General features: G+C 43.2%; 1 protein-coding gene across 35 annotated transcripts in view; it reads right to left on the minus strand.

Annotated features, from left to right (window-relative positions):
• picalma (phosphatidylinositol binding clathrin assembly protein a) overlaps positions 1–15,202 on the minus strand; it is a 136,743-nt gene that overhangs the window by 76,200 nt on the left and 45,341 nt on the right. For 33 of the 35 annotated variants that reach the window (XR_009511194.1, XR_009511193.1, XM_059964551.1 and 30 more), the window contains 3 exons: positions 13,312–13,454; positions 11,883–11,958; positions 8,356–8,458 (listed from right to left, as the gene is read on the minus strand). Coding sequence is in view for 33 of the 35 variants with exons in the window: in XM_059964551.1 (XP_059820534.1) it covers positions 8,356–8,458; positions 11,883–11,958; positions 13,312–13,454 (322 nt within the window). In the remaining 2 variants the exon portion in view is untranslated. Of the gene's footprint in view, positions 1–8,355; positions 8,459–10,502; positions 10,587–11,882; positions 11,959–13,311; positions 13,455–13,912; positions 14,043–15,202 lie in introns of those variants that run through there. The other 2 variants (XM_059964563.1, XM_059964574.1) reach the window with 2 other exon arrangements.

Consider the following 15,202-nt stretch of genomic DNA (forward strand, 5'->3'; position numbering starts at 1 on the left):
AAGCATGGATAAAAGGCATCAAAGCTTATCAGGTTGTGAAGCAGCAACTTAGTCTGACTTCCAAACTGGATCAATGCACACAAACAGAAGGTGAAATGTGAGGATCTAGTAATTAAAATTGTATATTGATAGTCAAATAGATGAGCTTCACATGACTGCTTTGAGTCATTGGATTAGTCCATGTTCTAACACTCATCAGCAGACCCGGATAAGTGTGTTACACCATCACAGACTTTATCAGCAGATGTGTTGAGAACTGTGTACTAAATAGGACAATCCATGTGTTCTCAAACCAGAAACCACAGACGAACCAGGAGACCCACTTCCTCCTGAAGTCTAGGACTGCAGCATTCAAATCAGATTACCCTAGCCTGTATAAAAAATTGAGATATACTATCTGTAAAGCTATCAGATATACTGCACCAATCCAAAAACAGAGTCCCAGACCAGCCAACAGTTGAGGCAGGGTTTACATGCTATAACAGGCTACAAAGTCAGGGAGCATTGCCTGCAACACCATACATCTTCCCAATAAACATAATACATTTTATGCATACTTTGAACAGAAGGGGATAGGTATATCACTAATGCATCTGAACCCACAAATCACCATTGCAGACATAAGATCAGTCTTCCAGTCAGTGAACCTGTGGAAGCAGCAGGCCACACTGGTGTTCCTGATCATGTCCTTAGGTCCTGTGCAGATCAGCCACCAGGGGCATTTGCAACACACACAAAATGCTGGAGAAACTCAGCAGGCCAGGTAGCATCTATGGAAAAGAGCCCTGCTCTTTTGACTGTACTCTCTACCGTAGATGCTGCCTGGCCTGCTGAGTTCCAGGAGGAGGGAGGAGGGAGGGGGGAGGGGGGAGGGGGGAGGAGGGAGGGGGGAGGAGGGAGGAGGGAGGAGGGAGGAGGGAGGAGGGAGGAGGGAGGAGGGAGGAGGAGGGAGGAGGAGGGAGGAGGGAGGAGGGAGGAGGGAGGAGGAGGGAGGAGGGAGGAGGGAGGAGGAGGGAGGAGGGAGGAGGAGGAGGAGGAGGAGTGGTGGTGCGTGGTGGTGGTGGTGCGTGGTGGTGGTGGTGCGTGGTGGTGGTGGTGGTGCGTGGTGGTGGTGGTGGTGCGTGGTGGTGGTGGTGGTGCGTGGTGGTGGTGGTGGTGGTGGTGGTGGTGCGTGGTGGTGGTGGTGGTGCGTGGTGGTGGTGGTGCGTGGTGGTGGTGGTGGTGCGTGGTGGTGGTGGTGGTGCGTGGTGGTGGTGGTGGTGCGTGGTGGTGGTGGTGGTGCGTGGTGGTGGTGGTGGTGCGTGGTGGTGGTGGTGCGTGGTGGTGGTGGTGCGTGGTGGTGGTGGTGCGTGGTGGTGGTGGTGCGTGGTGGTGGTGGTGCGTGGTGGTGGTGGTGCGTGGTGGTGGTGGTGCGTGGTGGTGGTGGTGCGTGGTGGTGGTGGTGCGTGGTGGTGGTGGTGCGTGGTGGTGGTGGTGGTGCGTGGTGGTGGTGGTGGTGCGTGGTGGTGGTGGTGGTGCGTGGTGGTGGTGGTGGTGCGTGGTGGTGGTGCGTGGTGGTGGTGCGTGGTGGTGGTGCGTGGTGGTGGTGCGTGGTGGTGGTGCGTGGTGGTGGTGGTGCGTGGTGGTGGTGGTGCGTGGTGGTGGTGGTGCGTGGTGGTGGTGGTGCGTGGTGGTGGTGGTGCGTGGTGGTGGTGGTGCGTGGTGGTGGTGGTGCGTGGTGGTGGTGGTGCGTGGTGGTGGTGGTGCGTGGTGGTGGTGGTGCGTGGTGGTGGTGGTGCGTGGTGGTGGTGGTGCGTGGTGGTGGTGGTGCGTGGTGGTGGTGGTGCGTGGTGGTGGTGGTGCGTGGTGGTGGTGGTGCGTGGTGGTGGTGGTGCGTGGTGGTGGTGGTGCGTGGTGGTGGTGGTGCGTGGTGGTGGTGGTGCGTGGTGGTGGTGGTGCGTGGTGGTGGTGGTGCGTGGTGGTGGTGGTGCGTGGTGGTGGTGGTGCGTGGTGGTGGTGGTGCGTGGTGGTGGTGGTGCGTGGTGGTGGTGGTGCGTGGTGGTGGTGGTGCGTGGTGGTGGTGGTGCGTGGTGGTGGTGCGTGGTGGTGGTGGTGCGTGGTGGTGGTGGTGCGTGGTGGTGGTGGTGCGTGGTGGTGGTGGTGCGTGGTGGTGGTGGTGCGTGGTGGTGGTGGTGCGTGGTGGTGGTGGTGCGTGGTGGTGGTGGTGCGTGGTGGTGGTGGTGCGTGGTGGTGGTGGTGCGTGGTGGTGGTGGTGCGTGGTGGTGGTGGTGCGTGGTGGTGGTGGTGCGTGGTGGTGGTGGTGCGTGGTGGTGGTGGTGCGTGGTGGTGGTGGTGCGTGGTGGTGGTGGTGCGTGGTGGTGGTGGTGCGTGGTGGTGGTGGTGCGTGGTGGTGGTGGTGCGTGGTGGTGGTGCGTGGTGGTGGTGCGTGGTGGTGGTGCGTGGTGGTGGTGCGTGGTGGTGGTGCGTGGTGGTGGTGCGTGGTGGTGGTGCGTGGTGGTGGTGCGTGGTGGTGGTGCGTGGTGGTGGTGCGTGGTGGTGGTGCGTGGTGGTGGTGCGTGGTGGTGGTGCGTGGTGGTGGTGCGTGGTGGTGGTGCGTGGTGGTGGTGCGTGGTGGTGGTGCGTGGTGGTGGTGCGTGGTGGTGGTGGTGCGTGGTGGTGGTGGTGCGTGGTGGTGGTGGTGCGTGGTGGTGGTGGTGCGTGGTGGTGGTGGTGCGTGGTGGTGGTGGTGCGTGGTGGTGGTGGTGCGTGGTGGTGGTGGTGCGTGGTGGTGGTGGTGCGTGGTGGTGGTGGTGCGTGGTGGTGGTGGTGCGTGGTGGTGGTGGTGGTGCGTGGTGGTGGTGGTGCGTGGTGGTGGTGGTGCGTGGTGGTGGTGGTGCGTGGTGGTGGTGGTGCGTGGTGGTGGTGGTGCGTGGTGGTGGTGGTGCGTGGTGGTGGTGGTGCGTGGTGGTGGTGGTGCGTGGTGGTGGTGGTGCGTGGTGGTGGTGGTGCGTGGTGGTGGTGGTGCGTGGTGGTGGTGGTGCGTGGTGGTGGTGGTGCGTGGTGGTGGTGGTGCGTGGTGGTGGTGGTGCGTGGTGGTGGTGGTGCGTGGTGGTGGTGGTGCGTGGTGGTGGTGGTGGTGCGTGGTGGTGGTGGTGGTGCGTGGTGGTGGTGGTGCGTGGTGGTGGTGGTGCGTGGTGGTGGTGGTGCGTGGTGGTGGTGGTGCGTGGTGGTGGTGGTGCGTGGTGGTGGTGGTGCGTGGTGGTGGTGGTGCGTGGTGGTGGGGCGTGGTGGTGGTGCGTGGTGGTGGTGCGTGTGTGCGTGTGTATGTGTGTTGCTTGGATTTCCAGCATTTACAGATTTTCTCTTGTCTGTGAGGGGTATTTGCAGTTGTTTTTAGATCTCTCATTACTTCAATCCGAGGTCCCTACTTGCTTTAAGACCACCATTATCATCCCAGTACCCAAGGAAAAGGTGGTAATGTGCCTTAACTATCACCCAGTGACTCTGACATCAACCATCATGAAGTACTTTGAGAGACTGGTCAGGGCACACATCAGCTCCAGCCTCCCAGACAGCCTCAAACCACAGCTGCAAGTTGCACAACACTAAAACAAGCCTGTGGATGAAGCCACCTCCCTCACCCTATGTTCATCTTTAGAGCATCTGGACAATAAAGACATCTACATTAGACTAATTACGAACAAGAGAAAATCTGCAGATGCCGGATATCCAAGCAACACACACAAAATGCTGGAGGATCTCAGTGGGCCCAGCCTGCTGAGTTCTTCCTGCAATTTTTGTATGTTATTCACACTAGACTATTGTTTATTGACTACATCTCCACCTTCAATATTATTATTCAAAGCAAATTTAACGGAGAACTGTGCACCCCGGGAGTCAACACCACTTTCTGTAACTGGATCCATAACTTCTTGACCAACAGATCATAATAAGGATAGGCAGAAACACCACCATCACAGATATTCTAAACACCGGTGCTCTACAAGGGTGCATCCTCAGCCCCTACTCTGCTCCTTCCACTCATAATTGTGCAACCAAATTCTTCTCTAATTCCATCTACAAGTTTGCAAATAACATGATATCATAACAGCAACCTTTCCCTCAAAGTCATCAAAACAAAAGGACAGGTCCTTGACTTCAGGAAATGGACCAGAGGGTGGGGAGGGGGAAGAGGAGGAGTGCACAGACTCCTGTCTTCATCACTGAATCTGTGGGCAAGAGCACTGAGAGCTTTAAGTTCCTAGGAGTGAACATTACAAATAGTTGGTTCTGGTCCATCCACTCAGGTGCCATGACCAATGCCTTTACTTCCTCGGCAGCCTCAAGAAATTTGGCATGTCCCCATCAATTTTTACCAATGCACCTAGAAAACATCCTATCGAGATGCATCATGGCTTGGATTGGCAACTGTTCTGCCTGTGACCAAAAGAAAATGCAGAGATGTAACTCAGCACATCATGGAAACAAGCCTCCCCTCCATGGACTCAGCAAAGCAGCCAGCATAATCAAAGACCCCATTCCTCCTGAAATTTCTCTTCTCTCCTGTCGCACAAGCAGAAAATACAAAAGCCTGAAAGCACACACTACCATGGTGAAGGACAACTTCTACCCAATTATAATAAGACATTCAAGGGTTACCTCACATGACAAGATGGACCCTTCACCTCACAATCTTACATTGTTATGACCTGGCACTTTATTGTGTACATGGATTTCATCTACTCTGTAGACTATGTACTTAATTCGTCCTTCTGTTACTGTTTTACCTTATACCGTATCAATGCACCATGTAATGATTTCATCTGTATGAACAGTCTGGAGACAAGACAGTCACTGTACTTCAGCACATTTGACCAAATAGCAGAAAATAATAAGAGCACACTAACTAATCCGATTAAATCAGTGCAAGCTGGAATCCCCTAAAGAAATATAGCTAAAGCTTCTATATTACTGCTGTGGTTAAGCCAACCAATTCTTTAAGAAATAATAGGCAATCTTCTAATCTTGCTACAAGACCCCAGGAGGACTTATTTGCCGAAAATAAGCTGCTTCTGCAGTACGAAACTGATATAGTATTGCCAAAGGCAAAAACAGGTCAAACATTTCAGGATACAAAAATTCCAAGTAATTATTGTCAAACGGCATGTCTCTCACTTTTTACAGCATAAAGGGCAGTAATAGATGAAACTTACTATATTCAAAATATTCTGTTCTCTCCAAATCCAGTAAATAAAATACAGAATGTTTTTTGTTATTCTTTCCTTGGAGGTTAAGTGATTGTGAACTTGCATACATTGTTCAGCTTTAGTGACTTATTTATGGAACTTCTACTCTCCAGTTGCACAAAACTATTAAGTAACTATTATATCCCTCAGTATTGAAGATGACGTACTTCCACTTCTGTTTTATTGGCTCCAAAGTGGCAAATTAGGCCAACAAGAGAACCACAGAGGAAATAGTACAGAGACAGCAGGTGAGCAGGTGGTTTATGAACTGGTCAACTCTTTACAATGCTCATACAAAAGGCAGTGCATACAACAAAGCAAAAATTAGTGGGAAGATCGAGGATTGGGAAGTTTTTAAAACCTCCAGAGAGCAACTGAAAGAATCATTGGAAGGGGAAAGATGAATAAAAGCAAGCTAGCAAATAATATCAAAGTGAAAAGTAAAAGCTTGTTCAAGTATGTAAAAAAAAAAGATAGGAGTGGACACAGGACTGCTAGAAAATGAGGCAAGAGAAATAATAACGGGATAAGGAGATGGTTGATTGACTAAATGAGTATTTTGCATCAGTCTTCACTGTGGAAGACACTAGCAGTGTGCCAGATGTTCTGGTGTGTGAAGGAAGGGAAGTGGGTGTGCAGTTACTGTTACAAGGGAGAAGGTGCTCAAAAAGCTGAAAGACATAAAAGGTACATAAGCCACCCGGACCAGATGAACTGCACCCTAGGGTTCTGAAAGAGGTAGCATTACAGATTGTGGCAGCATTGGCAATGATCTTTCAAAAATCAGGACTCTGGCATGGAGCCAGAGAACTGGAAAATTGCAAATGTCACTCCACTCTAGGAGGAAGGAAATTATAGACCAGTTAGCCTGACCTCAGTGGTTGGGAAGATGTAAAGAGTCAATTGTTAAGGATGAGGTGATGGAGTACTTGGTGACACAGGACAAGATAGTACAAAGTCAGCATGATTTCCTTAATGGAAAATCCTGCCTGATTAACCTGTTGGAATTCTTTGAGATTACAAGTAGGATAGATCATAGGGATGCAGTGGATGTTGTATAATTGGACGTTCAGAAGGCCTTTGACAAGGTGCCACACATGAGGCTGCTTATGCTTACCAAATTAAGAGCCAGTGGTATTACAGGAAAGTTACTAACATGGTTAAAGCATTGGCTGATTGGAGAAGGTAGCAAGTGGGGTAGCAAAGATCCTCATCTGGTTGGCTGCCAGTGACTAGTGGTGTTCTGTAGGGGTCAGTGTTGGGAGCAATTTTTTTTTAATGCTGTATATAAATGATTTAGATGAAATAGATGGCTTTGTTGCCAAGTTTGCAGATGATACTAAGATTGGTGGAGGGGCAGGTAGTGTTGAGGAAACAGGTATGCTGCAGAAGGACTTAGATTATGAGAATGGGCAAGAAAGTGGCAAATGAAATACAGTGTTGGAAAATGCATGGTCATGCACTTTTGAGGGTAGAAATAAATGTGCAGACTATTTTCTAAATGGGGAGACAATCCAAAAATCTAAGATACAGAGGGACTTGTGAGACCTTGTACAGAACACCCTGAAGGTTAACTTGCAGGTTGAGTCGGTGATGAGGAAGGCAAATTCAATGTTAGCATTCATTTCAAGAGGCCTAGAACAGATGAGTGGGGATGTGATGCTGAGGCTTTACAAGGCACAGGTGAGACCTCACCTTGAGAATTGTGAACAGTTTTGGACTCATCTTAGAAGAGATGTGCTGGTATTCGAGAGGGTCCAGAGGAGGCTCACAAGAATGATTCCAGAATTGAAAGGGTTATCATATGAGGAATGTTTGATGGCTCTGGGTCTGTACTCACTGGAATTTTAAGGATGATGGCGGATCGCATTGAAACCTTTCGAATGTTGACAGGCCTAGACAGTAGATGTGGAAAGTATGTTTCCCATGGTTGGGGAGGCTAGGACAAGAGGACACAGCCTCAGGATAGAGGGGTGTCTTCTGGAACGACTTCTGAAAGGGGGGGGGTGAAAAAAAAAACAAAGGAGTACACACCAGTCCTCATTGAGGGATCAGCAATGAAAAGGATGATAGTTAAAAATTCCTGGGTGTCATTATCTCTGAGGATCTATCATGGGCCCAACATATTGCTGCAGTTACAAAGAAGGCATAACAACTGCTATATTTTATTAGAAGTTTAAGGAGACTTGGTATATAATCAAAGATGTGTGCAAAGTTCTACAGATATACTGTGGAGAGCAGTCTAACTGGTTACATCACTGTCTGGTATGGAGAGACCACAGGATCAGAAAAAAAGTGTATGAAGTCTGAAAGTCAGCCAGCTCCAGCATAGGCACTAGTCTCCCCAACATCGAGGGTATGTTCAAAAGGCAATGCCTCCAAAATGTGGCATCTCCCATTAAGGACCCCCATCACTCTAGACATGCCTTTTGATTAATAAAAACAATCTTTGATTCATGAGGTGTTTGTTTATAACCTTTGCATCCCTAGGAATCTGGGATGGAATATAGGGAGTGCAAGCTATACATATATTTGAATACTGATCATTACCCATTGACCTCGGCTGGAAACAGTGGAGAAGTTATTTGTCTTCAAGATCAGAAATTCAATTAACGACTCATGTTCCAGATTCTGCACTGATTTTAATTACTGCCATCAATTTTCTATGCATAACTGAACCTGACTGGCTCTGAAAAAAAAATCTCAATGTGTACTTCATCTGAGAGTGTAGTCTGGCATTGATGACAAGGTCCTCCAAAATCCTCTGGAACAAGTGTTTCTTGAATCTTATAATTTTCTTAAGATTCTCAAAGCCATAAACATAGCACAGCAGTGTTCTATTTGGATGGATGTGGAAACAGCAAATGCATTGTCTCCAGCACCCACAAGCAAACTGTTGGGATGACAAATCACTGCAAAAGAAACAATTAATGGGAGAAATCCAGCAGCTAAGTAGCACAGGATTTGTTTGCTATCATTTATGTATGATATTCAATTAGAATCATCCAAGTGGATATTGATCAAATGAAATATGATTCATGTTAGTCCTTAGTGAACAACATCTACCTCTGTATACATTATAAAAAGTTGGGTGATATCACAACAATTCATGATTATTAGTAGTCCTTACCCTCGTTTCACCTTCGTGAAGTCAAAAGCAACCTGCCTATACGAAACTGCCTTTTCGTTCAGGTATCTACTATAGCGCCGGATGAATGTAGACATATCATAACCTTAAACACAAGAACACAATGTTATGAAATAAATAGCACCTAATGCAAAATCTTTACATTCTTGACTATCTATAAATAATTGCCAAATACTGATGTGCAAGTTCCCCCCCCCCAGCCCCCCAGTGCATAAAATAAATAGATCTGCAGTTGGAAATCAGACTACAGCCAGCAACACAAAATAAAGCAATAGAGGTAATGAATGGAACACTCTTTCTGAAATTAGCTTCAAAGAGACAAAAAAATGGAACTGAGTCTTTCATGAAGTATTTTAGCAAGCTTACCTAAAACTGCAAACAATACAATGCCTTATCATTTCCTCTGCATCCTCAGAGCACAACTGACATCATTCTCTTCCGATTGTTATTTAGCATTTTGTAAATCCCTCTGCACAGTTCCATTCTAGATGTTTCACCGCAGCCTAAAACTTTGCTTGCGATAAATTATGTTCCCTCCATGAACCAATTGCCTGCCTGTAGAATCCTAAAGAATCTGTCCTTTTCTTTCTCAAATAGTGTATCCTCTTGTTACAGAGGTGCAGGTGATTCATAAATCACCACCAAATAATTTGACATAGAAAATGCATGATTAAAACAAAAACAGAGGTCATTAAAAGAACTACTTCAGAAAGTGACAATACAGTTTCTTCTATTGATGCTTCTACAACTGTACTGTAATCAAACTATGTAACATTCGCTTCTACTTAATTAAAACTCTTCTTTCTCTTCTGCCTACCAAATTTCACTTCTACAATCAGAATTCCCTTGCCTATACACTACACAACCACAGCAGCATTATAGTTGAGAGAAAAGCTTGTGTCAGGTTGCACCTCCACATTCAATACGAGATTCAGTTGGAAAAATTGGTTTATATTATGGAAAATCATAATAAGGATAGTTTTCTAGGAATGCAACACCTCTATAAATATACATTTTGACACCAGAATGTAATACAACAAGTAGTTAATATAAGTTTGTGGGTGAGGGAGCGAGATAATGGTTGTTTAATTTACAGAGGATTAAATCTGTTGCATAAATGTGCATAACAAATTACATATTGAATCCTAAAACTTTGTACCTCAATAATACCAAAAAAATTCTTGTAGGCTTGTACAATTTGACAAAATTAGACAACTAATGAAAAATCAAATGTAACACTCAGCTAGCCACTTTAACTCACATGTTTTGGTCTTGCATAAAGTTGAAGAATTTTTGGAAAGTTTTTAAAACCTTATCAGAAGTGCTGGATCTAGATTTACAACCAAATTTATTTACAGCTATTTTTGGGATTATTCCATTCGAAGCAGGATATATTCCTGCTTCCGCTCAGCGGATGATAGCCTTTTCAACCTTATTGGCTAAGAAAGCCATTTTACTTAAATGGAAGGATCCTAACACTCCTACCGCTTTTTATTGGCTTTCCTCTATCATGTCCTGTTTAAATCTAGAGAAAATAAGTCGGACATTGGATACATCCTTTAAATTTGAAGGAATCTGGTGACCTTTTATTCAATATTTTCATATGATCTGATTTTTGTACCGATTCTCTTCCAGCTATTTTTTCAGAACCTTGGATTTGATCAGGGAGTCTCTCTTCTCTTGGTTTTTCTCTCAGGATGGACTGCCCAGTCCTTTTTTCCCTATTCAGAACAGTGGTTTTTTTTCTTCTTTTTTTATATAAAAATTTCTAATAGTCCTTCCTTTCTTCATAAATTGATGAGAATTATACATTCTATATCAAATTTATACTTTGTAGATCAACACTGTGTTATTCTGATATTGTTTATTTTACCTTCTGTACGTACTGATATTGACATAAGTACCAGGGATATTCTCCTCTTTATATACATTTTTTTAAATCAATAAAAAGATTGAAAAAAGAAAAAGAAAGAAGAATCAAATGTTCTTGCATAATAGCTTACCAGTTTAATTAAAACTGGAAAATCATCTTTAGACAGTTATTTCTTCACCGTGTTTAAAACAAATTCACCATTACGTATTCAAAGAGATACAAGAGACTAAAGGAGCAGGAATCTGGAGTAACATACAATCAGCTGGAGGAAGTAAGTCCTCAGTCCTAATGCAGTACAGGCAGTCCCCGGGTTACATACGAGTTCCATTCCCGAGTCTGTCTTTAAGTCAGATTTGAATGTAAATCAGAATAAGTACATCCGGTATTATTTAGCGTCAGTTAGTCAAACGTTTCTCTTAGTATATAGTATATATTTTACCTTTCTATGCATATAAAACACTTAAGAAACGTATGTATTCCAATCATTAAACCACTGCGTTGCTTAGTAATAATTGTAGCTTTCATCGGGGCAGGGTCTTTCACATGCTCCATTATTCTCACTTTATTCGTTATCCTTTAAAATTGTTCTGATCATTGATCGACTGTAGCCTCACACTTTTCCAATGACTGACTGTGTTTCACCTCTTTCCAAATGCTTTATTATTTCCACTTTATTGTCAATCACGATTGCTTCCCATCAATGAAGCAGAAACACAGCGGGCGGTGGGTCCTGAACTGTGCCGGCTCCCGAGGTCTGCTAGGTCTTAAGGACCACGCACTGAGATAGGTTAAATGGGACAAGTGGGGGCTGTGCTGGGGTTGGGTATTTGATCCTCCACAATATTCCGCATGGGAATTTAAATTGGTGGTGGCAGTGGGTTTTTTTACGATGTGGAGTTGCGAGCTTGATATCAACCCGGTACGGATGGTACGGGAGTCACTGGATCGACATCAATCCAGCACGAGAGCGGTCCGTCACTGTATCAAACTCGGAAACCACCGTTCTCGAGTCTGGCGCTGATCTCACTGTGCCACCAGCCGACCAGAACTGGGGGGGCGGGGTCAGGGTGAATCTTACTAAGAAAAATATAAGCCAAATACAAAGTTAAACACTCAACACAGTGTCAATGGCAACAACTTAAAATGGCAGACGGTGTCGCAATCCGACTTAAAATGGCGGATGGCGTCCTCCTTCTTCAGTTCTTAAGTATGAGTTGTCCGTAAGTCAGATGTTCGTAACTTGGGGACTGCCTGTATTTCGACTTGAATTATCAACAATTCTTCACCGCCCCTCTTCCTTCTTCCCTATAAGGATGCTACTTAAACTCCTTGTGTTCCTCCAGTAGATTATTTGTTGCAGCCGATTACTCAAATTCAGATCACTGAGTGACGTTAGACATGCTTTCTTTTCAGGGCCCCATGATCTTTCTGAAGCATACCTTGTTCATTTGAAAAGTTATTAAATTTAAAAATCAATTAAAAGCATTGTGATATTGATAGAAATTATAGAAAATCTGCCAATTCAACATTAGAGTCCAGAGTGTTGACAGATTATCAGGATTTAATTGCACATTTCTGTTTACAAATACAAAGAAAACAGGAAAAAAAAGAGAATTCTAAAGTGAAATTCACTCACCTTGCAATCCACTTTTATCTAAAAAATTGTTCAAGTTGAACAAGGTGTTTCTTGAAGCTAGGTACTGGATAAAACGCTAAACAAATAAAAAAAATACTGCATTAATAACTTTCTATAAAGAGGGACATGCATAAAAACTCTTCATATTGTTGCAAGTTTACAAGTTATGAAATTATTACACAATTTCCCTTAATGATTTTACAAACATCTATACTCAGGATTGGAACCCTTAACTATTCACAATCTACTTTAAAATCAAACTAGTGAATATTTTACACAAATTTGATGAAATGAAGCTAAGTAAAAAAGGCAAGTTGAGAGAAGTTGAAAAAGGATACAAATAAGCAGACTAAAATCTGGACAGAGAACAGAGAATGAGGATAAACTAACATTTACTTTGGAGAGAAGAACAGAAAAGCAAAGTATTAGTTAAACAGAGAAACTGTTTTGCTGTACACAGATCCAGGCAATGTAGAGAAAAAGCATATTGGCATAGATATAGTGGGTAACTTCATTCACCCCAACGCTGAACTGATTCCACAACCTATGGACTCACATTCAAGGACTTTACAACTCGCTTTCGATAATTTTTACTTATTATTTTGTTTTATTTTGAAGTTTGGTATTTGGTATCTTTTGTATATTGGTTGTGTGCTCATCTTTGAGTGTAGTAATTCATTGATTCTATTGTGTTTCTTCGTATTTACTGTAAATGCCCACAAGAAAATTAACTTCAGTGTAGTATATGGTGACAAATGTACTTTAATAAATTTACTTCGAACTTCAGTTACAAGCAACCCCATATCATGGCTCGAGGAGGGAGGCAAGAAACATTTAATCACTCTACATCACAATTTTCTGTGTCACTTGTGTTTGCATCAAGAAACACATGTTGAAAAAAAAGAGTGAAGTTTATCCTGTATCCCAACTTTTATTCTGTAGTGATTTGTGAATTCTGTAATTGCAAATTTCCATCATTTTAATGGCCAAAATACAGGGCAGGGCATCTGTATTACTTAGAAGGCAAGGTGATTGGAATGTACAGTAGGGAAAACTTGCCCACAATTGTACAATCTGGGGTGACAACACTTCTGCATATAATTTCAAGAGACAATATATTCACTTTGGAGGCATTTCATAAAAGGTTTGAGGTTGAATAGCTTCAGCAAAAATAAATCTCCCTCATTTAGGGCTAATGTGATTTCCACAAAAAGCAAAATCTTCAAATAAAATTAATGAGTTTGTCTACGCTTTGTATTACCTCAGACATGAAAGGCAATATACTTGATAGGATGTGAAATGTGCAAGAAATAAACATTTCCAGAGTATAATGCTTCTGATGTTTAATGAGTCAAAAATAGACTGAATTTTAAATACACAACATATATCTATTTTGCTTAATAACCACAGCATTTTCTAAAAACCTTGCCTCGTTTCCATAAACCATCATTTGATGGGTTGTGATGAGAGACTTGAATACCACCACCCAGCTGCTATTAGTAGTTCTTTCAAAAAGGCTATCCGCCAGCTGAGGTATGTTTACATTCATTTCATTTGTACACTGAATCAGATCTGTAAAAGAACAGAGCAGTTATTGAAGAGCATCTCAAAGCAAAATAATGTCATAACATTAATGCCAAGCAGTGGACACCCAAATGCATTTTCAATAGGTTTAAGATTAGAACAGTACACGAACCGGCTCTTTGGCCCATATTGCAGTACTGAACTAATTAAACATCTAACTACAATGTCCCTTCTGCCTATACAAAGTCAATATCCCTCCATTCTCTGCATATTGATGTGCCTATCTACAAACCTTTTAATGCCTCTTTTGTATTTGCTTCCAGTGCATTCAAAATACTTAGCACTTTGTGTAATTACAGTTGCCCCACACATCTCCTTTAAACTTACCCTATCTCACCTTAAATGCATGCCCTCCAGTATTAATCACTATAACCTTGGGGGGAAAAAATATACCAGCCGTATATTGATGCCTCTGATAATCTTATGAATTTCTATCAGGTCTCCACCTGGCTTCCATCACTTCATTGAGAAAATAACCGAAGTTTGTCCAACATCTCCACATAGCACATGCCACTTAATCCAGGCAGAATCAAGGTCAACCTCTTCTGCATCCTTTCCGAAATCTCCACATCCTTCCTATATAGAGCAAGCAGAACTGAACGTCATACTCCAGATGTGGCCTAACCAAAGTTGTATAAAGTTCCAACAAAATTTCCTGACTCTTGAACTCAATGCATCGCCTAATAAAGTCAAGCATGCTATCTTTTAGAACTGTGCAGCCACTTGAAGGGAGCTGTGGCCTTAGCAATCATATCACAATGCCACACTGAAATCAAATTCACAATTAAAGACTTACACCAGTCATTTTCAAGTTTAAAATAGAACTTGTTAAAATTTTGGTTATGATCCCAATAAAACAAAACACAATGTTTTTACCTTTAAGGAAAAAGCCACTCACTGCAAAATTCAAGGAGAGCACAAAATTTCAAATAGTTGTAGCTAACAAAAATTTTCAACTGTTACTGAAATCTGTGCTTTTTAACAAATGCTTATGCATCTAACTACAAAGTAACAACTTAAAATTGAGAATTCTAACTTTAAAACACGTAAGCACCAATGCTTGTGCATCAATAACTGAACGATGTTTCGAATATAAGCAACAGAACATTGATCATGTTTTTCAGCCCCACCATGTCTGCACTGACTATGATGCCAATTTAAACCAATTCTATATGTCTACACATGGTCCATATCCTCTATTCCTTGCCTGTCCCTGTGTCTATGTAAATGCTTTAACTATCACCATAACAGCTTCTACATCCATCCTTCAGTGGCAGCATATCCCAGGCACCAGTTATTCTATAAATATATATATTTGTTAAAACACAAAAATCTTATTAAATTGTTTTCCCTTTCACCTTAAAGCTATACTCTCCAATATTTAATTTTTACTTCCTTTGAGAAAGATCCTGGCTATTCACCCCATGTCTCTCATAATTTATACACGTGTCCTCTTAGCCTCTGACACTCCAGCCAAAACAATCCATCTTTTTTCAACCTCTCCTCAGAATTAGAATCAGGCTTATTATCTCCAGCATGTGACTTGAAATTTGTTAACTTAACAGTTCAATGCAATACATAATCTAGAAGAGGAAAACAAAATAAATCAATTGCGTATATTGAATAGACTTATTAAATTAATAAATTGATTAATTAATAATTAATTGATTTATTAATGTGCAAAAACAGAAACATTGTAAACGGAAAGAAAAAGTGAGGTAGTGTCCAAAGATTCA

This window comes from Hypanus sabinus, chromosome 3 (assembly GCF_030144855.1).
Source record: "Hypanus sabinus isolate sHypSab1 chromosome 3, sHypSab1.hap1, whole genome shotgun sequence".
In the NCBI taxonomy this organism is placed as follows: domain Eukaryota; kingdom Metazoa; phylum Chordata; class Chondrichthyes; order Myliobatiformes; family Dasyatidae; genus Hypanus; species Hypanus sabinus.